This window comes from Eleginops maclovinus, chromosome 16 (assembly GCF_036324505.1).
Source record: "Eleginops maclovinus isolate JMC-PN-2008 ecotype Puerto Natales chromosome 16, JC_Emac_rtc_rv5, whole genome shotgun sequence".
NCBI classification, from domain to species: Eukaryota; Metazoa; Chordata; class Actinopteri; order Perciformes; family Eleginopidae; genus Eleginops; species Eleginops maclovinus.
This window is the reverse complement of record NC_086364.1, coordinates 16,848,022-16,871,933: the sequence shown is the minus strand read 5'-3', so window position 1 is coordinate 16,871,933 and position 23,912 is coordinate 16,848,022. Positions and strand designations below refer to the sequence as shown.

Here is a 23,912-nt window from a genome sequence, read left to right as displayed (position 1 = left end):
CTTCAATAAGAATGTGTCAATAAAACATTTGAGATCAAATATTTCACAACATTCAGTATGTGTAGTAAAGTAGTTATTATTATAATTAAATATAATATTATAAATCCCTTTGTTTTGCAACTTCTCATACTGACGGAAATGTGCTGCACAGGAACACTTTTATCATTTATTAATATCTTAAATCCATTGAAAATATACGATGTATAAAGGTCGTTCAATTTAAAAATTACTAAAATAAACAACTAAAAACTCTTAACATTTATTTTTCACTTCAATCAAAGGTTAAATGTCCCGCTCATCAAACACAGTACTTGCCTATGAGTTTACAGTATGTGATAAAGCGTACTGCTGCCTTGCTAGTGACAGTTTAGTGTCATCTTAAGACCTTTAAATAAGTCTATGGAGTTTTAAAACAGACTTGAAATATTTAGTTCATCTATAACTTCAGTGCAACTGTGTAAGTGTTTATGTTTACTGCACCTTACGTCTAACAGTCATTGAAGGTGAAATTAATTATTTAACTTATCCCCAAACGTGAGTGTTAATGCTGCTCTCTTTGAGGGCAGTCAGGGAAAAAGTGTTGTATTTATCCAGAGATTTAAATCTTTCACAATAACTTTCATTGAATCTTGCTCACTACAAACAAGCATCTATTTTGCCACAAACAAATATACAAGTTAGGTGTCTTCATAATTTGGGAAGTACAAGGTCAAATAAAAAAAAATGAGTTAATAAATAAGACAATATTTCATGCTTTCACTTGATCAAAAGTAAGGTTGTCCCCAGAACAAGTTCACTAATACAGTACTTCCATTCGGCTGATGACTGCATTTCCTTGTTTGTTCTCTATTTTGCCATCCTTACAAACTGATATAACAATTATATGAGTATAAAAAAGGTTTGCTGCTCCATTCTTTAGGTACAACTGATAGAGTACACATGGTAAAGTACACATGTTGTAGTAATACATGAGTCCTACTTTGAGAAAAAACAAACACAATGAAAAACCATTCCTTTATCTCAAAATGCAATAGTTGAAATGTTTTGAGTATCTGACTTGTCGGAGAAGGTGGGTTTCAGGTTTGTTATTGCCATTTCCATGGTTTCAACAAGATCATGTTGTAGAAACATTAGTTACATAGTTCACAATGTTCATTATATAAATAGCAAAGTTATTATAGTTATAATATAATATTGTAAATTCTATTGTTTTGTAACCTTTCCTTCATGATACAGACTCAAGTGTGCTGCACAGGCTAAATCTGTTGAACAGTACAAATGTCAAAGAATAACGAACTGAAAAGAAGTTTTAAAAAATACCTTCACTTGACCGTACATTTTTATTGATTTTTCAAGACGACTGCATTCTTTGTTTTATGATTTTCCTTCCTTTAAAAACTGATCCCAACAATTATATTAGTATAAAAAATTAGTTAAAACAAATTACCTAAGCTCACATGCGCATGTAAAGAAGTGGTGATGTTTACTTCAAGTAATGACTCTGAAATTGAAAAGAAATAATGTACTTCAAGTTTCTTCTTCATTACTTTGACCTCATTGAGCAAAGTTGATTGCTCTGTAGATTAGATTATACTTTATAACCCCCCCTGCCCTCTAAATGGCTGCTGCTGGGCATTATGATGGCCCAGGATTCAGGTTGGTGAGCACAGCAGAGGGTCCAAGACGTGAATTTGGCATTTTATTTACGTGCCTATCTAACCTGCATTCCAAATGGACACTTCAGAGACTTTTTAAGGGTAAATGTCAAATGTTCCCACCAGCTGCCGAATATTGTAACTGTAACTTAACGGTCATTAAAAAAGTGATTAGCTTGTCAGATATGTTTTTTGCATGTACAGCAGCTTCTAACAGCTAATAGCCAACAAATTTCTAATTTCAAATGACAGAATAACAAGATGCGGCACAATTAGTGAGTGTTTGGTTCAGATCGTCTGCTCTAAAATTGTTGAACTTTACTAACTAAGGGTTAATCATTAGTTCATGTTGCCATGAGTGTCAGGTTTTCTGCTATCAGTTCTTTTAAAGTCTGTTACATTTTATGGAACTTGGTCAAGAGTCGCTTGATAACATCTAACCATTAACCAACGAAATTGATTGTCCAAACATACAGTGCCAGATTTAAAGTTAATATTTACATTGAGCGAAAGTAAAACTGTAAGACTCTCTCACTCTTCCGACACGTGCCCCAGACTAGACTGACACATATTCTGTCTCTCATACCGTTTTACAACATTATCATCTTTAACTTCAATCACGATGTTTCTGTCTTTGTATTATGTTATTTTTTAACGTTCCTGATTGCTTAGATAACAGATTCAGTTGGTGGACATTGGCTTAGCTTGTTTTTCTTTATTAAAGCAGTAATCAGAAAAGCAGCTGTACTTTCTTTCTTTTTTCTTATCTCACTAAAATAGTCAAATCTTTGGAGAAAGTCAAACTGTAGGAAGGAATAACAATTTCCGCATGTCTACTAATACCAACGTAAGATTATTTCAATACAAGGTCATTCACAGAGCACACACAACACAGCACAAAATGCACATGATGGAATATACCGGAACAGAGAGGAATGTACTCAACAAAACTTACGATTACCTTCATGCACTCTGGACCTGTTCACCAACTCAGCATTTCTGGGTAGAAGTAACCACCACACTGACCCGATTCCTATGCTGTAGCATCCCACTCGGCACATCAGACCAACTCGACACAAGCTCAACAATCACAACACCCCTACTTGTAGCCCTAACTATCGCCACAAATCCAATAATAATAACTGTAAATGTAGGAAAAAGTACATTTGATGTTACACACAAATAAACTAAATGAATCACCCTAGCCATTGTGATCGTGACTTGATAAGTACAACACCTATTTTGTTCTTATCAGTGTTTAATCTTGTTGTCTTGGTTTTGCAGCGACTCATAACTACAAGGTACTTAACAGCATGATCGTTTGTGTATAATAACATAATATAAAAATACTATTACATAAACGTTTGTTTTGATTAAAAAACAAGTTCACCACTCACTGTTGAATACAGCTATGACTCCCTACAGTGTGAGGCTTATGTCTTTAGCATTAAAAAGTTGCAAAATGTTCAAGACAATGTCAGCATATGATAGTTGTTTTTAACGTTATAATTTTTATCTGTGGAAAAAGAATCATAGAGCAAGTAAGGCCGCAGATAAGCATTGAGGTCATCTTCCTTAATCACAGATGGCTTCACATTCGCTTGTATATGTAGATGAGTCCTTGGCAGGAAGGACAGTGGTGCTCCACATCTTGACAGGAATCAATGCAGAATGGTATAAAACAGCAAAGAAAACACCTGTAGGAGGAAACAACATCAATTAAAACTCTCCAATTAACAATAGTTCTTAAAGGAGGACTTTCTGATGTGTTTCAGATACAGTTTCACATGAAACAGACACTACCAAAAACTATATAGGCTGTTTCTACCAAAAAGTTTTTTTTACCCAAAGAAGCCGAGGCCAGCACAGATAGCCCATGTCATCAGGCCTGCTGTGCGCTTTGTCTTGGTGATCACCGACTGCTGGCAGTGGGGACACACAACTAGCCCCGGGACGTCATGTAGTGCATTGCGTACTATCACATGTGTCACTGAGGATGAAAATGCACAACACGTTAAATAGAAGTTGTCATTTGTACATGCTTAAAATGAGTATAATGCCCCATATCTCACAGTTATCAATGTTTGATCATTGAAAACCAGAAGTAATACACTGTAGATTTACCTATTTCATTTGTTTAACACATTATTTTATAATGTCTGTAATCTGTGTTCCAGCCAGCTAGGTGGATATGTCTTTTGATCCTGTAGAATTTCCATTTTTGGGCCCTCGAGAATAACATGTACAGACTGCACTGACTCAACATGACCAGCAGAGGCTGCTAATAGGACACCATCTGTAATTTGGTAAGGGGTTGCTGTTGCTTAGTCGTCCCTGTCCTGTATTTTAAGTTATTGAGCCATCCAACCATAGAGGGTATTTAGAGTAATGCATTATATATATATTTATAGTAATGGACAGCTCAGAGACAGTAACATGAACAATAATCTAAATGTGTGTGAATGTAACTCTGACCCATCCTTCATATAACAAGCCCACTGTCACCTTGTTATGTTGTGTTGATATATGTATTTATATTTTTGAGCTAACATAAAGATGTTCTTTAACTGTAATAGCCAACATATATTGCAACAAGAAATACTCAAAATGTGACTGTACACAACAAGAAGAGACAGTGGACAATAGCTTTTTGTTATGCACATCCGAAACAAATGCACTATTCTTCGGATAACTTTGGTATGAAACTGAGGACTTCACCCACTGACTCTGAGGCACTGTGGAGGGGCAGTTCTAACTCCACAAGCGGGAACAGAAACATGTTCACTATCTTTGTGTGTATTGTGTTTCACATAGGACAGATTGTGCTTGGTCTCACCTGTTGTGGCAGGAACTGCAGCGGGTGGAGCGATGGCAACATCTGGCAGATGAAACAACATTTATCAAAGCAGGAAATGTTAGCTCGGTGAAGATATTTCTATAAATCACCTTTACCAAGTAGTATACAAGTACAATACAAATAAAGCCATAACATAAAGCGCATATACCAGTACAATAGTGAAGTTAATGACATCTTGTCTTATTTGTGTATGTATGTATGTATGTATGTATGTATGTATGTATGTATGTATGTATGTATGTATGTATGTATGTATGTATGTATGTATGTATGTATGTATACAGCATAAAAGGTTCTGTTTAGGCTATGCAAAGCACAACTGTACACTGTACACGCCTAAACAGAATCGTACAAAAAAGGATGTTAAAGGGGCCCTTTTATGCTAAATTTTAAGACTCATATTTGCATGTTGTCATAACAACAGGGTATTCCCTAAAGAAAGGTATTTCACTGCTTTAGTGCAGCCCAGACTATAGATTTGGGATGGGTTTCAACACAACTTCAACTGACTATCTTTAATAATGCACTGTTTATTTATATTATAGAGTGTTTACAGAACAAAGGCAGCACTGCAAACCTTCAATCTGAAAGTGTAGGAGGAATGTTTGACAATGTGCTTGTGTCAGGGCAAGAGCAGATTTTTAAACACAGTGCGGCAGGGGATGAGGAAACACTGTCCATGCATGAGGAATGTTTTATCCATGTGCATTTGTTTGAAGGGGCTCATATTAGTATTTGTTGCCTCTACTGTGACATCTTTCCATGCTTTAATGTTGAAAAGGTCTTTATTTTTCTCATACTGCCTGTACTGCAGTTCCTATTTTCACCCTCTGTCTGAAACCAGAGCCCACTCTGCTCTGATTGGTTAGCTGGCCGGCTCTGTTGCGATTGGTCGACCGCTAGGGATGTCCCGCCCCTAAGCCTATCATGTATAATGTGAAGGATCGTAGCCAATAGAAGCCTGAGTGTTATATGGTGATGTCACTATGTTCTGTAAAGCCTCCTGAGACAAAAGTACATTGTGATATTGGGCTATATAAATAAAGCTTAGCGGGCTGGCTGATGGATGGGTGGATGGATGGATGGACTGGCTGATGGATGGATGGATGGATGGATGGATGGATGGATGGATGGATGGATGGATGGATGGATGGATGGATGGATGGATGGATGGATGGATGGATGGATGGATGGATGGATGGATGGATGGATGGATGGATGGATGGATGGATGGATGGATGGATGGATGGATGGATGGATGGATGGATGGATTGATTGATTAGTCACAGAAGAAAACTAAGTAGTCCAATGGAGGAGTTTCAGGCAGGGGGGAGTGTGTGAGAGGACTTTGGGATTTTAGCCTTTGCGGAGCCTTTACATGCACACAAACCTATACAACACACTACCAGGAAAGGGATTCCCCCAAAAAAGCATAATAGGGCCCCATTACATTAAAAACATTATGATCTTTCAAAGCAGTAGGGCAGACACTGACTTCCATGGTACACAAGTGGGGGCGATACAGGGTAGTAGCACGGCTGAGCGTACGGCCCTGGCTGTGGCTGTGGCATTGCACCGCCATAGTTCATAGGCGGCCCAGGGTATGGTGGAGCTTGTTCCTGTGGTGGGTAGCCTTTCTCCATCTTCAAAAAAAGGTTACTGCGGATGCAAAAAGTGTATTTTAGTTGGTTGATCAAAAGGCTCTACGTTTTTGAGTGAAGTATAAAGGTAGCTGTAAACGTAAAACGTATTGTATTGTTGCCCCAAAACACAGTACAACACAAACAGCATGTGAACACTTATCATTATAGTGGTAGCTACATGTGTGTGAAAAAAACTTGTGAACTATGATGGTATGCTTTGATAATGCATGGTTTAACTTTGTACCCCTAAGATTACTGATGTTTCTACAATGCGTGATTGTATTATCTTTAGTTTTGATAAAAATTATTACAGGTTAAGCGAAAAGAGAAATAAAATAGTGTACTGAATGTTGTTTCATAGGTCTAGAATCACATCTTCCAATTTTATGTCACGCATCGTTTACATATAATGACAACAAAATGGTTAAAGTCTTAACAAAGGACTGTGTCAATACAGATACAGAAATACAGATTAAGGATCTTAAACTGTACATCTGCCTCTCTGACCAACGAGAACGTACTCCATATATTTCAACTACAACACTCTACCAAGCCCTAATAAGAAGCCCAGACGTAATTTCAAGGTTCTTTTAACTGATTTGAGTAGCTCCAGATGATACTGAGGTTTCGTAGCTCACCTAACACCTTTCCTTTGCTCCCTTCACTGGCTACCAGAATCCGCTTCAAAACACTGGTACTGGCCTAGAGAGCTGTGAAGGGATTAGCCCCTACATCCAGGCCTTGGTTACACCATACAATCCAGCACATGCACTTCGCTCGGCGTCAGCCAATCAGCTTGCTACTCCATCTCTGCGAGTGGGACAAAGGTACCCCTCAAAAACACACCTGCTTGCTATCCTGGCTCCTAAATAGTGGAATGAGATCCCCCTTGACATCAGGACAGTAGAAACTCTGCGTATCTTCTGTCGCAAACTGAAAAGGGAGTTTGATTCTCTATGATTATTGCACTTGTTGAAAGTCGCTTTGGATAAAGTGTCAGCTAATGTTACCATCTTCACACCCTCCCACTAGAGAGAGTATACCTCCCCTTCACTTGATCACAAGGTTAAACCCTTAATCACATTCCTCAACCACTTCCACCGAATACCTATCACTTTTCCTCCAATCACTAAGCTTACTCCAGAAGCAGTTAACCTTTGTTGCATCACATAGCCCCTTTGAGAATCCTACACATTTTTAAAAGGTTTGATTAGGACTACAGCCAGAGGAAAAAGGGATTTTATCAAATGTAGATGTAAGCAAAGAAGAAGCTAGAGAAACAGTAGCACCTGGGTTTATTAAGCTCGACTCGATTCAACTGATTCACTTCTGCATACTAACTTTGTAACAGGGGCCCTCTGACCACAGGTTCCCTATCCTCTTCACTAAAACCCACAACACCGTGAACACCAACAATGACGGGCTTCACATTGTAAATCAACTATTAACTTAATATGGTATGCCTCTGAACTTTTGGTTGAAGGGGTTTAAAGTGACTGAAAAAATGTGCAAAATACAGTACTTGAACAAATCCCAAGGGAAAAATCAGAGCGTGACTTTAGAGACATGTCAAATGGCAGCAGGCTTGTTACTGGTCTGTGGCAGGCAAACTAAAACAGCAGAGTATGTACAAGACCAAACATGTGCTCATAGTGGGAGAAGCAGGCAATTAAGCAGTTTTTTTTATAAGTGATCATGCTCTGATAATGTTGCTTTATACTTGTCCAGGTTCTCAAAGAGACAATCTTCTTACAAATCTTCTTTTATTCTTAAGGGCTCAGATTATTGGAGCAGAAAAACAAACCGCTGAAACAAGAAGTTACGCAATAACTGCCCTTTTTCCATGACTCAGCGAGCAGCCATGATCTGATTTCATGTGAAACTCAAAAGTGAAACTTATATGTGTCCACCCTGAAAAACGGTTTTCAGCCTTTTTTCCCAAACTCATCAGCTCACTCAAATGCTCCAGACAGTTACTCTGCCATATCTACAACTGATCCGGTGTCAAAAACGACTTGTTGTCCTGTTTAGTTGAGACATTTTGTTGATGTCCCAGCAATGTGGGACCTCCTTCTGCGATAAAAAGTGACTTCACAGACAGCTATTTAAACAAAAAGCTTCCAGATGGCCATTTTAAGACCCTCTTAAGTAAAGCAAACTGGTGCTGTACTCGATGCTATGAAAGAATGTATTGTTTACATATGCTGGTCATTCTCGCTCATGCTGCCGGACTGCCAGTAAATCCCTGCTAGACGTCATGTGACTCATCCTTGATCTATAATAATAAATCATTTAAGGTAACCTGATCCACAAAATGTATTTTTTCCATTTCACTAGTGCCTCGCCCTGTTTTGCTTGGACAATGTTGCTAGATAGAAGTTTCTATGTCCGCATTTGACAACAACAATTCACTGTTTATGTTTGTTGTATCTGCGGGTCAATAACATCAGCTTAATCAGTTCAAGATCCACATTCATACACAAACATACTCTCACACAATAGCAACAGCAGCTGATCATTATGTAACTTTGTATTCGTAAAAATTAAAAGCTTTTCCTTCCACTTACCTTCAAACTAAATAAAGCAGAATCACGCAGCCTCTCTACTGGAGCTGTTTGGCACCGAGTAAGGCAGGAAGAAAGGCATTAAAACTGACAGGGTTCTATAACAATTATGAGGAAGTTCTTAAGTTACTCTGATGCATTCAAGTGTCTGGAGCGCTACAGATTCATGATACACTCCCCCTTTTTTCCCTCCCTTTCATTCCTTGTGGATGGGTGGATCTTAAAAGAATAACCAGTATAATATACAGTGTATGTATAGTGTTGTTCAAACAATGAACACATTGGCAATAACAAATTGAAAAACGAAAAGGTAACATAAAACCAGTTGGACTTTGTAAATTAAAGTTGTTTATTGAAAATGCTCAACATAAATGGCAGAGCTGCAGCCTGAAACAAAACAAAAGACCAGAAGGCCGCAGGTTTATATAACAGATACATATGACCAAGGGAGGACTCTTAACTAGGAGCCTGTTATTAGATACAAAATAAAATCCTAGTAAACAGTAGACAAACAAACCCTCACTATTCAAGTGCGAACAAAAATAGACTGTATGGAAACACAGCTTGCCAATAATAGATACTAATATTACCCTAGGGACGATGCACAACCTCACAACGTTAACCTTCACACAAAGAGTCGAGAGAGAGCGCCTTTTGTTTTACCAAACATAAATCATCATACAAGTACATTAGTAGTACTAAACACTCTGACTAGGGAGTGACCAAGGCCTATATTTCCAGATGAACAAAAAGGAATGTAACTTTGTTAGTCGACGAATAATAACTAAACTCTCACTTCCTTAACCTCTATATTTATGTGTACTTTCCTGTGTGGTTTCCTGTGGCCTAACCATATCTCTGTCTGAATCACCAAATGAAATCCATGTCCGCATGGCAGGATAGCTACTAACAAAAACCTGACATCCATTTTCTGCTTTGATGTTGTTCTGACTTGTAACACCAGTATCTGTGCCCTCGCTACACTCTACCCTGTTGGGCCGTTTTTAAATGTAATGTCTTATGACATTTTTGAAGACAATCTAAAAGTTGTTTGATCTCCACAAAGTAATACTTGACATGAACAACTGTCTCCCATATTCAAAAGATGTAAACCTCAAAATGGTGCCGTCACTAACTATAAAGCCAGGAACGGCTCCTTAGACAAGGAACTGAGAAAGATGTTATAGATGGCCCTGTAAGCACCCTGGGTAACGGGCTTCATATCTCTTTCCATATTAGTATCTATGGAGCAGCTCAAGACTTTATACTTAATGACATCACAAGTTTAAGGCTTATTAGAGCAGGTTATTACAAACAAATAATATATTGGATAAATAAAGGTTTGCATTGATTTAAATCAAGTCAAATGCAGAAGTAAGGGAGTGAAAGCAGTGTAACGTCTTCAAATGGTCAATCCGACTTAAAATAAGAGATGTAGTAATAATGAGTAATGATGTGGAGGAGGACGTTTTGTACATAGTTCTGTTTTATAAGCAGGATTCTTCCCGAGGTCCATATTTGTCATTTATGGTCTAGCAGGAAATGAGACACATTATTACGCAACACTAGAATTTCCTCATCTCACAAATTAAGTTCGAACCTCTTAACACGTGACTTTGACCGATGAAGTTCCTGATGACAGGCAGGATGGGGCTGAGGACACTGAGAGGTCACAGGACTGTCACAAGGACATTACCCATTACATCTGGAATGCACTCCGCTACAGCCACACTTGATAATTGCATGTTGACATGGCAAGGGAATCCACAGGGGGGGGGGGGGAATCCTGTTGTTTCTATGTGTGGCCACTAGAGGGCGGCACACTTGCACAATTGTAATGTTTGAGGCCTGTTCCCCCTCCATCCTTAACAGGGAGCAGAATGTGGGGTCAGTTTACATCTCAACAGGAAGAGGCCCCTTTCATGATAATACCTGTATCCAAGACTTAAAACATGCAAGCAGGGCTTTGCAAGTTGTCATACATTGTTTGTTAAAGCTTTAGATACTCATGGTGTACTTGAAGTGTTACAGGTTAGTATTTCAACGTGGTGAGGGTTGTGTTTGAGTGCCTACTACACAAGTTCTGTTTCTGCTGTGTAAGTATAAAAGAGTGATTTGATTAACGGTTTTCACACAGAAACCAAGCAATTACAGTTTGCGTCAATTGCATCACTATTTTATACTATTATACTGGGTACAGTGAATCAAGAGTGAGCATCACAGGGAGTCAGATGAGACAAAGCGTGGCTGTGACTGTGACCAAGCAGGGAGAGCCACATCAGTTAAATTCAATGGGTTGTATTCCCAGATCATGGGAGAAACACATGAAACAATAAAACTAAGCTAATACGAGGATAAAGTATAATGAATGCAGCTTTTGAAATGCATTCAGCTAAACAACTTCCAGTAACGTATTTCATATCGGATGCATAAATTAACAAGCATGTCATTTTATCATTTAGCAGTAGGCTGTATACAGGGGCACATTAACAAAAAAAAGGGATAGGATGAAACGTGGCTACAAAAATGTATTTAAGACCTGTTACCATTTTCTCTATTCCGACTCTTTTTATCAGTAATGCAAAGTAATCAAAGGAGATTCTGTGATGCAGTACGCAGCTTTGATGGGGCAGGACAGAATGTATATAGAAAGTACACTAGATTTGGAGCCTGAAGTAGACAATCGACCAACAGGAAAATGTCTTCAAAGACAGTCCCACTCAAACAGACTTTTAGAGATGTAGCTCTCTACTTTGTCTCTTTTCATTTAACTTTTGCTTGGAAACCAAAAAAATAATCTTTTCACAGCGTCAGTGCCTCTTCTGTCCTCAATACATCATTAAGGCGTGCGTGCGTGCGTGCGTGCGTGAGTGAGTGCGTGCGTGCGTGCGCGTGTCTCCATCTAAAACAGTTGGCAGTGAAGGGGTTTTCATTTGGAACAGTTCCGTTATTTAAAGCCTTAGTTGATTAATCCATGTCCTAAAAAGCCACATTAATATCGAACCTGTGATCTTGACTCTTTCGCAGTATTTCACACCTTCCTTTCATATCCAGTGAAAGACAAATATGAGCCTCATGTATATCTTACATTTTTCTTCTGTAGCACTGAGGCCAGATTCCCTTTGAGGCCCCTGTCACACACTAACAGATTGAACCCATTGATTATGTGGGCAAGCCGTTAAGTTAGCAAACATAATGAATGAGAAAAGGAGTGAAGTGAGAGGATGCGTCATAGGGTGCAGTTCCTGTTGTACACAGCTGCTGTAAATGATCTGAATTATTTTATTGACCGTGCCATATTCAAACAACTGATAAGCAAAAGAAAAAGGGAAACAATAGATACCCCACCCCTAGAAAACCCTCCATATATCTCACACGCTTATTTAACATTTCTTTACTGACCATTTAAGGAAGAAGGTACAGATGGGCGTTGACAAGGGAGCGGCCATTGGTCCTGCATTCCCCTTTCCTGTGTTCGTCATTCAGGCAGGACTAACCGGATGAGATGCGGGGACTGAGAAAGCTCAATAATAAAACAATTAAAAAGAAAGAAGAAACAAGCTGGTGAGAAGAGGATATTTTAATAAATATCTCCCCAGAACCACAGTAAACCCACCACAGGATTACAACCACCATGGTTACACTGGATTTCAGGACCCTGACAGTGCCTGTGGGCATTGTGCGAATACTAGAGCTGATCCTCACCTGTATCTCCTTCAGCCTCGTGGCTTCAGTGGGGAACAGCACAGACTCCTTCTGGACGTGGTGCATGTTCACCTGGTGCTTCTGCTTCTGTGTCACCTTCCTCATACTCTTCCTGGAGCTCTTCAGCCTCAGCTCTAAGTTGCCTATCTCCTGGGAGGACTTCACTGCTGCATTTGCTATGTTGGCAACTTTAATGGTGGGTGCCATTTTTACCCCTCATTTGAATATTAAAGTCTACAGGTTGAAAAGAAGATACATTTTAGAATAAATGGATGAGCTACCTTTGAAATAAATACAGTATGTGTGCCAAATGTTAACATAAGGGTACAGAAGGAGACAAAATCCGACTTACCTCACAATTAATTGATGTACTTTTTAAGAAAAATGTCTTTGAATTGTTTCATTTGGCTCACTCTTTTGTAAATAAAAAAAGGGGTTATCAATAAAAGATAAAAATATAAGATTTACTTTATGGATCCCAATTTGTAATTTCTTTTCATCATAGCAGCAGGTTCAACAAGACATTGCACCTAATGGGAAATTAGAAATGAACAAGCAGAAAATAGAAAATGAAACATAACTCAAAATTAAAATATAAACACAATGAAGGGCCTAATTACAACAAACAAAATGTTACCAAAAGTATGATATTATTTACATTAAGTGTGCAATTGTATTGATAATCACACAAAGTCAAAAAGACTAGCGTGAAGGTAAGAACAAAATATTTCTCATCCTCATTTTTACCTTTCTCTCACAAAGGTGCTAGCAGCGTCCATCATCTATCCCAAGTTCTACACTTGCTCTAGCTGCAGCAAACAGATCGGTGCCACAGTCACTTCCTGTCTGGCCTTCATCCTGTACGCTGTAGAGGTCGGACTGACCCGAGCTAAACCCGGAGAGCTGAGTGGGTTCCTGTCCACAGTCCCAGGCCTCCTCAAAGTTCTGGAAGCCTTCGTGGCCTGCATCATCTTCATCTGCTTGGACAGCCACAAGTACTCTAGCTATCCAGGGCTCCAGTGGTGTGTCGCTGTCTACTCCATTTCCTTCATCTTTGCCCTCCTTGTCATCATCTTTACCATCTGCCGCCTTCTGTCTCTCTTCCCCGCACCATTTGATAAAGTCCTGACAGCGTGCAACGTGTTGGCGGTGTTGATGTACCTCACAGCTGTGGTCATCTGGCCGTTGTACAGCTTCAAAAACAATCCCAGGCCGAGCTCCTGCAAGGCAGGTTTTCTCTGTCCGTGGGATAACTTAGTGGTTATCTCCTTCATGACCGCTTTTAACCTTTGTGCTTACATTGCAGATACTATTTATTCTTGTAGGCTGGTGTTCTTTGTTAGCAGAACGTAGGTTGCATAAACGCATCATAGTTCAGGTGTCAAAGGTCAACCAGAACTCAGAGTGTGTAAAGCAGCTATTGGACAACTTGTGTTAAAATGTTTGTTTTTTCATGATAACCCTGACAGTTTTGATTTGTTGACTTTTATATTTCTTGATGATACATTCTCTGAGGACCTGGTGGAATAACAATGGCTGTGTCTAGTCACCAGGAAGATGTTATGTCAATCTATTTGTATAGCCTTTTACTTGCTTTGTTCTCATTTGACACTTAATAATTATGTTACTTTGAAACAGCAGTGATATGACCGTGAGAGTCTCAGTTGCAAACTCATGCACTGTATATTGTTGTAAATTCCACTGATTGAAATATGAATAAAATGTAACAAAAGTGTGATTTTTGTCATCAACATGAGTGTCACTATTTCTTAGCTGTTTCAGCACCTCTGTAACTAATTGAAAACATGCCTGGTTAAATTACTGGTTACTCATTTACAGTATTAATGTACTGTAAATGAGTCATTTGTTTAATGACATAAAAATCTGTGTAATGTTTAAACAGGTACAGTTGGCCCTCTACTATCCTTTTCTAAGGATGTTTGCAAAGGTGTGTCAAAGTGTGCATATCCTGAAACACAAATCAGCTATAGATTTCAATCTTTCACAACTCCGCTCACACTTTGCTGCTTTTCGTTTTTCTATCATGAAATGTGTTTACACCTCTGTGTTGCCACATTTAATGAAGAAAGGTCAAGATAGAAAGAGTTGGCGGTAAACTGTATATGTGTTTTTTTAACAAAACCACAAAGGAATGCGAGTAAAAGGTCAGGACCTAAGTCTGGTTTGCTTATCGTAATAATATGTTTGAAAGTTAGATACACAATCTTCCCCCAGTCGAAGCATTGCTGCCCTCTATAGTAAAAATGGATAATCAGAAGTAGAAATAATAACTATGTTGTATATGTACCAGAGATGGAGTACTCGAATCCTGGACTCTGACTCGCGCACTGATGGACTCAGACTCGAACTCGGACTCGTGAATTCTCGCTTATGAGGACTCGGACTCGTACTCGGACTCGCACATTGACGATCGTACTTGGACTCGGACTCGAACAAGACACTTCTCTTTCTAACTACTTTGTCTCTCCCTTTTCTCTCTCTTCTCTTACACGCAAGTAAACCTGAAATGCTGACAATGGGTCATTGTGTTTATTGTAGAGCATTTTTATTCGTGAAGCAGCTCTTTGAAGGCAGTCTTTGAGTTCGACCCGACCTTTGTTTTATAAGCCTTATATTTGTATAGAACCTTTTATACAAGAATTGCAGCCCAAAGTGCTTGTAGCAGTTATATAGACTGAATAAAAGTAATGCAGAAAATAAGAGGTTAAAGCAATGTAGACAATAACAAATATTGATCGATGAGAACCAAACCAACAGCTGGATTTAAACAAACATATCCACTCAGGTTAATACATGATGACTCAGACTTGTGAGTTGGAATCGGACTTGGACTCGAGCACAGGTTATGATGACTCTGACTTGACTCGGACTCTTCCTTGGTGACTCAGACTCGGACTTGGACTTGAGCACAGGTTATGATGACTCGGACTCGGACTTGACTCGGACTCCTCCTAGGTGACTCGGACTTGGAATCGGTCTCGAAATGTGGGGACTAGAGAATGACTCGGACTCGAGAATCGGTTTCTTGACTACAACACTGTTATGTACAGAAAGTGAGTTTGAGTTTTAACAGTTGATCAATTTTGCTTTTAGAGGCTAATGTAATCAGAATCAGAAATACAGTCATTATAAATGGGGTTAAAGAGGAGATGTACTATATGCTGAAGCTTTTAACTGTCTCTTGTGTTTGACAATCTTGACCTAACTGTCAAACTTAAGAAAAACGTTTAGCTTGATATCTTAGCGTGACATTAAACCGTCATATATGGATGTCCGCTATGACATGTTTATGACAGGTTTGTTGTCTTGGTTTATGTCAAGTTGTCATAACAAGGACATCTCAAACAATGTCACCTTTGCATCAAAAGTGACATAACTTACCGAATGACACTTAACGACAACTGTCATAAGTATTCATTAATGTTTAACTGTTATGTCAGTCTTATGAACACCCATTCAAGTAAAGTGTTACCGATCTTTTATTATCAGATATTATCCATCTAATTGTTGATTATCTGATTATTATACACCAACAATTAAAAATGTCCTGGGTTTTTTGTTTTGTATTTCTTTTGGGTGGGTTGCTGGACCCGGATGTTGGTAGCCTCTGCTGTGGGTTAGTTTGTTATAAATCGATCTAACTAGTACAACTAGTAGAGGTCATGCTGTTCTATGTTTATACACATGAATTAAAAAACTATATATTTGATTAAATAAACTTTTTGAAAGAATCAACGACAGGATAGGCTTGATTTTCCGTAGGACTTGACCTTACACCCCATCATTGTGTTGGAGATTAGTTCCTGAACAAGGCTTGCACCAGGGACCAGAGTTCAGTGTGTGTGGCTTGAGATGAACACGATAACAGTCGACCTGTATCCAATCCGTGAAGTGAAACACGGGCCATAAACTGTGCAGATAAGCCTGTGATGCTCTGTTTGAGTATACACCCACCACACTCTGAGTTTCAGTTTCAAAGAACACAGCTGCTTGGATCTCTTGGCTACATGGTGTTCTCCAACAGGAATTGGTTTGGAAAACAAGGCCTTGCTGAACAAGGGTGGCACTGAGAAGAATCGTCTGACCTTGGAAACATAACTTTTTTTTTTTTAGGTCAAGCAGACACGTCCTGTGCAGCCATGAGTGGTGTGGACTTGCGGGCGCTCACCCAGCCTGTGGGCATCATGCGAATAATGGCGGCCATTCTCACCTGTATGTGTTTTAGCCTGGTGGCAACAACGGGATACGAAACATCTACCTACTGGGCGTGGTGCATGTTCACCTGGTGTTTCTGCTTCTTCTTCAGCCTCCTCATTCTCATCCTGGAGTTTACAACTGTCCATGCCAAATTACCTTTTGCCTGGGAGGATTTCACCACTGCCTTTGCCATGTTGGCGACCCTCATGTGTCTTTCCGTCTCCATCATATACCCCACATTTTACACCTGCAAGACCTGCCACCGCGAGATCGGAGCCTCTGTTGTGTCCTGGGTTTGTTTCGGGGTGTACGCAGGCGAGGTGGTTTTAACTCGCCTTCGTCCGAGCGGGGAGAACATCGGGTTCCTCTCCACGTTGCCCGGCATCATGAAGATGCTGGAGACGTTCTTCGCCTGTCTCATCTTCATGTCCCTGGAGACGGCACAGTATTCAAGCTCCCCAGGACTGCAGTGGTGCGTGGCCACATACTCCTTGTGCTTCATCTTCGCCCTCCTCATAATGCTGCTCACCATTGCACAGCTGACCTCTTTTGTTCCGTTCTTTGACAAGCTTATGATTGTATATAACATTTTGGCGGTGGTGATGTATACAACAGCTATGGTGATCTGGCCACTGTACAGTTTCCGCAACAGTAAGAGACCCATTAACTGTGGCCACCTGTGTCCCTGGGATAAACTGGTGGTGATCACCTTCATGACGATAATCAACTTTATTGTTTACACCCTGGACACAATTTACTCCATAAGCCTTGTGTTCTTTGTAAGCAATGAGTGAAGCTGCTGCCTCTCAAAACCAACGTGAACTGAGAAGAAGCAGGGATGTAATTGATTGGCTGTTCTTTTAGACACAATGCTGAATGCAATATATTCTGCTAAAGATGCGTGATTACAAAAAGTACATGTTGGGTGACAGGCATACTATGTAGAGTTTGTTAATGATTAAAACTCTTCTATCACTGTTGTAAAAAAAAATTAAAAGCCTGGTAGAACTTTGGATCCTGATGTAGAGTGACCAAACAGTGCAGCTAATAACACTGAGCACCTACTTTAGTTTTTATAGCACTGAGTCATATTCAAATAAGGCCACATGCCAACCTATGTGTACACTTTACTGCTTGTCATGTCATTATTCGTGGGTGGCCTGCTGATTAAAGGCATAGACATTTTGATTGAAAATACATGCAGAGAGTCAGAGGAGTAGATTGATAGCACCCTCATGGTCTTCTCATCTAATGCTCCACAAAAAAAGCTTCTTTTTTTAATTTGTAGTGGAAGGAAAATACTGTCAAATAAATGCCTACAGATAACAATGGGTTTTACCTGAATGCATGAACACCGACAAACAGTGTGTCCATTGAAAGATGGGATGGGAAGAGAAGAGGAAGAGATACAGGTAGAGACGAGACAGCAAGAGATGTCCACATTGAAGCGATGTGTGGGAAAACTTCAAGAGAAAACCCTTTAATTAAAAGCTAACTGCGGGAGTTGGATTTTTTTGCAAGGTGTTATCTTTCTTTTTTTCTTATTTAGCTCCTTTCCTTGCTCAGCGCTGTGGTGGGCAGGAATGGAATAAGCATGACGTCAATTCATTCTTTCCCTTTTTTAACCAATAGAAAGACTTAAAAGACATCTACCAAACCTCACTCGTAATCCTGCAGCCTTTGTGCTACTTGGCACACCAATCCATGTGAGTGATCTGGAGTCAAAAGGAGCAACCGGAGCGTGGAAATTTAGCTTTTCTTCTCATGTCAGTCTGTCAGAAAGATAGAGCTTTTTAAAGTCAATTGTCTTTATCTGTCAGACACAAGGAAACGTTTAGAGAGCACAAGCTGCTTTCATTTAGATTGCACAAGAGACAAAAATGCATTGAACAGAGTGGTTTCTTCTACATGAAACTGAAGAAGTCTATGAACACGGTGGCAGTTTTTGACTAAGAAGTGGGAAAGGGTTTCTGTGCAAAGAGGTGCTGTCAATGACATTCCTCCAGCCTGCTCTCCCTGTGTAATCTGAGGGGAGTGTGTAAAGCACTAGTTGACAATCATTGACAGTTTCAGTCATTAAGAGCAGTTTAAACTTAAGAAATGATTGTAATTCATTTAAGAAAATGGCTAAACGTATTTTGGTACTAATTTTATTTTTATTTTCCCTGATTAGGAATCTTAGGGAATGCACTTTTTTAATTATTTATTGCACGCTGTATAGATATATTCGACTCTATGGACATTTTTAAGGGATACTTAGTGTACAGTATTTTTAAGCAATAATACTCATTGACCCTTAATGGTTTTATATGTTTTAAACAAAATCAAGTTTAATTTATTTAAATGTTTTATCTATAACTTGCCCTTAATTCACAGTTTACATTGTTAAGTGTTTACTAGAAAATCAATGCCTGTCAAAAGTCTTTCAATATCCTCTACTTCATCATCTCTGGTTTATAATAGTATGTGTTTAATGAGATTTACAAAAGGTTTGTTTCTAAAAGTATAAAAATATATATTATGATATTTTATATCAATTTTCTAATTCAAGGGAATTTACATGGAGGATTTATTGTATAACATAAACCTCAATAAATGTATCAACTTTAGTTATCAACAGTGAACACATTTTTCATTCTTACTCATTTTCAAAGTGACCTCAGGTTTCTGTTTCCAAAAACGGTGAGCTTTTATCCTGATGCTTAAAAATAATGTGGATACCTTTTGGACCATCAGTGACAAGATGTATTATCCCTCCAGTTCCAGCAAAATTGAGCTTGTAGCGCGATAATTAGGGTAACACAAATTTATCTTCAAATTATAACACCCCATCAGCCTAATTTTTTGTTGTTTATTTGTCTCCGTAAATTGATGGGGGAGCTGTTATAAGCCTGTGGCTTCATGAACTTTTATGACACCTATCTCATTTTTTTCACACATCTTTTCACACATGTTCAGAGAACTGGCTAAGATGTTTTATCTATGCAACTCCAATCAAATTCTTTAAGTTGTGGCTGTGTCTGAGATGAGAAATAGCTGGAAATGAGTTTTAGCATTCAAATCCTCATGATTTAAAGTGCATGGGTCTAGGGTTTTACAGTTTTCTAAAGAAGTATTTAGTAAGCTAGATATAACCGTCTTTAAACGGGAGCTTTTTCTTCTTCTCAACATGGTATGCTGAAATCACTGTGGGCATACTGACACCTGATGTAAGTGTATGTGGGCAATCCAGTTTTATCTTCTTTTTTTTAACATCTTGTCGTCCTGAATGCTGTGATCCACTGAGGTGACCTCACAAGATACATTGCTCCCTTCTAAGTAGTCATCATCTTGAATTAAACTTCTCCTCTGATTAGTGACCTTTAAATGTTACTGTGCAGCAATCAGGAGAGGACATTTTGAAAATATATCACCAGTTATTAACTGAAACTACAACATTGTCCAGGGGGAAAAAATCAATACACCTTATATGTATGTATGATGTTTGCTTCGTCAGAAACGCTGTGCATTTTAAGTCTAAATATAGCAACATTTACCAGTCTAAATAGCAAACTGAATACCTCTTCATCTCATGTCTATACCAGATTGTATTAATTTTTTCCTGGATAATTAGGAACGTTTGTTATTGTACTGATACATTCAGAAGAAAAGTAAGCTTGAGGTTGTTGTCCTAATTTCAGTTTAAGCGTATTCAGCAGTGATAGGCTACACAGTCAATAAATTGTACGTTTTCATTTGTTTGATTCCTTTTACATTAAGTTATTTTTGCTCTTTGTATTCAACATGTATTTGTGATTCTTATTTAAGATAAAATCATATTTCTTAAAAACCTATCAATTCTTCTCTCTAACTCTTTTATACCAAAACGTGTATAAATGATATGTATAGTTAATGCAGGGGTGTCCAAACTTTTTTCACCGAGGGCCACATAGACTACAGAAAAATACACGGAGAGCTGGGCCACTTATAGAGGTGAATATTGCCTCAAAAGTTAAGTTATAAGTTAGCAAAACAAATCAAATGTAGGTGAATAATGCTTGAAAACGCTTTCAGTAAAAAACTGCTGTCTTTAGGGTTTCATTTATTTTGTTGGCAGCTCATTCCTTAAAACAGAAGCCTCAGATTGCTGATAATAAGAGTAAATATGAAGGTTACATTTCAAGCATATTATAGAAATAAGTTATTGGGCTTTTTTTATCAACTCAATTTATTTGAAAATTGGGCTCATTAACACCTGAATACTGTGTAATATATGTTATCATATATACTTGAGAAGTACAATATAAGACAAGCAAAAGTTTAATTTGTGGGCCATGTTGCATTATACTTTTAGAATTTGCAGAGGGCCGATTCAAAATGGCCTGCGGGCCGCATGGTTTGGACCCCCCTGAGTTAATGGATAGAGCAAAGTATCATGTGTTGTTTATTTAAAGTGTGAATAGGTACTAATAGTGAATAAGGATTTTGTTTTGTGTTAGCAGCTCTGCATGAATATTAAGTCAGCTTTACTGAAAGTTCCAGACCCATGTTAAACCATCAACAATCAAATCAGGCTAACACACTTATCCTCGTAGGATGAGCATGGCCCAGCTGGTGGATCTAATAATAATGTGTGGGATGCATGTGAGCTTTTACGTGACATATTCCCTGTCACATTTTCAGTGGGTAATGTTCAGAACTATTACTGCAGTGCAGCTGTCGCCTCTGCTCCCCTCAGCTCCTACACAGACAATTAGACAAGAAAACTTTATGTAAACATGTAACTGTACCTTTAAGATACACTTATTATATGGTATTTTACCAATGTAACATGATCTTTGAGCTTATATAGCCTTAGTGAGTTTCATAATGATCACAAAGATCCTAAATTAGCACTTGGACAAATGGTTATCTCATTGAACAACAAATCAATTCATAAAGTCTAAAAAATCACACTGTTAATGCTAGTAGACAACTTATCATCAACACAGATTTGAAATGTTGAAACTGTGAGCCTTGAGTTCAATACATTTACAAAACATAATCTAGGATGTAATGTGTAGGATATTTCACAAATGTCTACGCTTTTAAAAACGTGTCATTTGAACCTGCAGAGAAGTTTTTAAAAAATGTTCAAACTTATTTTCTGTCATTCAGTTTTACTTTTCCAGAGAAATGTTTTTCACAAATGTCCTGTATCTAAGACCAAAGAACACTAATTCTAACCCCTTTTGCAAAAGCTCAATTAAAAATCTACTTATTCTGGTTTCCCATCACCAGCTTGTACATTATCCCCACGTGATATCCCAGATCTTAACCAGACAAACTTTAAGGCCATAACTCCTTCTGAAAGATCTGTGGATAGTCATTATATTATTTAATCCAGACCAAAAAACATGTTGCTCAACATTGTAGGACAAGTATTCTCAAACATTCCCACACCACATGCCTGGAGTTGTTATTTCGAGCTTCCTCTTTGTTTAAATCCTCCCTTTCTTTAGGTAGAGGGTTAAATGCAGGCTGACACTGTCACTTCCATGCAAGCCTAATGTTATAACCATAATTGTCAAAGGGGTTTTCCTTTAATAACTAAACATAGCCTTTCTGTAATAATTAACAGCTCTGGTTTTCCCAGGGGAAAACACAAAAGGCCTTGTTAACAGTAATATAAAGCACTGCAATGAATTAGCATAATGAAGAAAAAGAAACATTCAAATGCCTCCACACTGAGGACTTTTATAGCTTCCAAAAGAATGAGTTGGATGTCTGAGTGACGCTCGTTTTTGTTTTAATCTGCAGATTAGGAGAAACATTTCCTGGAAACTCAGATTGTTTTAAGATAGTTGTTTAACCTAAGTAGCTAATCTGCAGTATTTTATGAAATAAACAATCTTTACATGCAGAATAATACACCAAGCTCACGCGCATCACAACTTTGAATTTAATCTCTTGCAAAGTAATAAATCCCATAGTGAAACTGTGCAACAACAGAGAGATTTAATTTGCTTTCATACGTTCTTTAAGCACGGATAGTAGATTGGGTAAAAAGGAAACTGATTAACACAGAAGACAGAACGGTGCCTACATTAAAATGTAAATGAATGATGATACAAACAGACTACAGGGAGATTAAAAAAAAGAAGCTTAACATTTGGAACTTCCTGTGTCCACATGGTTTTCCGTTGGTCAGTTCATCTCTAATAGAATGAACACACAGCACAGACACTGATGGATTTCTTATATTTTTAAGACCTTTCAATCTTCTGAACTGAACACAATGCGTCAGCCACAGCGTCACCACTCTGGACCTCATTTCATTCATTTCTCCTTTACTTTCTTTGTCCTCCAGTGAACCCTTTCCTGCTCACCAAAACACACACAAACATGTTTTGCCTCATCTTGGTGATCAGAGATGGAGCATTGATTCAGCTCAGTTAGGAGTTCTGGTGGACCACCAGGGTTGATAAAATAACTCTAAAAATGTATTCCATTACAAATACTTATTAGCTGTAAAAAGGGTTACGTTTTTTTAGATGAAATTAGTGTGAGGAAATTATATCACTGCAGCCAATGTAAGAATTTAAACGCTCTAGCGACTCAAAGGCCATTCAAGGACAATTTAGGGTACTTCTAAATAGAAACATCCCGCTGTTTCTGGCATTTTATAAAAGGAAAGAACATGTTACCAGATTGACTTAGCCTTTTATTAAATAGCCTTAAGTCTTTAAGTCTTTAATATTGAGTACCTGAGTTTTACATATTTGTTACTTATCCATTCATATCAATGAGAGTACATTGAGAGTGACTTGAACAGGGTTTCTTGCGACATCGTTCTGTGATGCTCTTGTCTGACTTTTTTTTCCAGAATCAATTTAACAAAACCCGAGAGTTTCTTTTTTTATATACATTTTGGGAGATTCTTCTTCATTGTCATAACAGCTCGGGGTGTTTTGCAAATAGCAGCTAATTTAGCCTCGAGCTGCTCCTCATGCTGCGGGTTACAGAGGGCAAGCTCACGTCTTACACCAGATCCTTTTTTTCCCCTCTGGAGACACAGTTTGGTGTTTACACTTGGTGGACAAAACTAGTTGCAAACAGGTAAAAGGACACGAAATCCATGAATGAAAAATGCTTAAAAGGAACCGGCAAAACAGGCAAAACCTGACAAGAAGCAGATAAGTAAACAAAAATTCAGAGTTAAGACAATAAGGTCTGAAAAACACACACTAGACAGCCTGGCAGAAGAACAATGGATCTGTGCCCTACATGAGATGAGCGGGTGATAAAGGGA

At 38.5% G+C, this 23,912-nt stretch overlaps 3 protein-coding genes across 3 annotated transcripts; 2 read left to right on the top strand and 1 right to left on the bottom strand.

The window, feature by feature from the left end:
* Positions 1–1,000: 1,000 nt before the first annotated feature.
* LOC134877807 (lipopolysaccharide-induced tumor necrosis factor-alpha factor homolog) lies at positions 1,001–8,925 on the bottom strand. The gene is made up of 5 exons (XM_063903460.1): positions 8,723–8,925; positions 6,008–6,171; positions 4,492–4,533; positions 3,501–3,645; positions 1,001–3,352 (listed from the first exon to the last, which is right to left on the bottom strand). The coding sequence occupies exons 2-5, from the start codon at positions 6,153–6,155 to the stop codon at positions 3,247–3,249; spliced, it is 441 nt and encodes a 146-aa protein (XP_063759530.1). The 5' UTR covers positions 6,156–6,171; positions 8,723–8,925; the 3' UTR covers positions 1,001–3,246.
* Positions 8,926–12,150: 3,225 nt separating this feature from the next.
* LOC134877500 (myeloid-associated differentiation marker-like) lies at positions 12,151–14,159 on the top strand. Its single transcript, XM_063903017.1, has 2 exons — positions 12,151–12,620; positions 13,187–14,159. Exons 1-2 carry the CDS (start codon positions 12,354–12,356, stop codon positions 13,775–13,777), a joined length of 858 nt encoding a protein of 285 aa, XP_063759087.1. The 5' UTR covers positions 12,151–12,353; the 3' UTR covers positions 13,778–14,159.
* Positions 14,160–16,409: 2,250 nt separating this feature from the next.
* Positions 16,410–17,919, top strand: LOC134878157 (myeloid-associated differentiation marker homolog). The gene has a single exon (XM_063904012.1). The coding sequence runs from the start codon at positions 16,585–16,587 to the stop codon at positions 17,434–17,436; it is 852 nt and encodes a 283-aa protein (XP_063760082.1). The 5' UTR covers positions 16,410–16,584; the 3' UTR covers positions 17,437–17,919.
* The last annotated feature ends 5,993 nt before the right edge of the window (positions 17,920–23,912 follow it).

What these genes read in the sequence shown, in the direction of transcription:
- LOC134878157 (XM_063904012.1), top strand. Translation starts at nt 16,585, where the DNA reads ATGAGTGGTGTGGACTTGCGGGCGCTCACCCAGCCTGTGGGCATCATG.
- LOC134877807 (XM_063903460.1), bottom strand. Translation starts at nt 6,155, where the DNA reads ATGGAGAAAGGCTACCCACCACAGGAACAAGCTCCACCATACCCTGGG. An exon ending in CCCACTTGTGTACCATGGAA is followed by an intron (nt 4,534 to 6,007) that starts GTCAGTGTCTGC and finishes TTCATCTGCCAG; the next exon opens with ATGTTGCCATCGCTCCACCC. An exon ending in TGCAGTTCCTGCCACAACAG is followed by an intron (nt 3,646 to 4,491) that starts GTGAGACCAAGC and finishes TTTCATCCTCAG; the next exon opens with TGACACATGTGATAGTACGC.
- LOC134877500 (XM_063903017.1), top strand. Translation starts at nt 12,354, where the DNA reads ATGGTTACACTGGATTTCAGGACCCTGACAGTGCCTGTGGGCATTGTG. An exon ending in CTATGTTGGCAACTTTAATG is followed by an intron (nt 12,621 to 13,186) that starts GTGGGTGCCATT and finishes TCTCTCACAAAG; the next exon opens with GTGCTAGCAGCGTCCATCAT.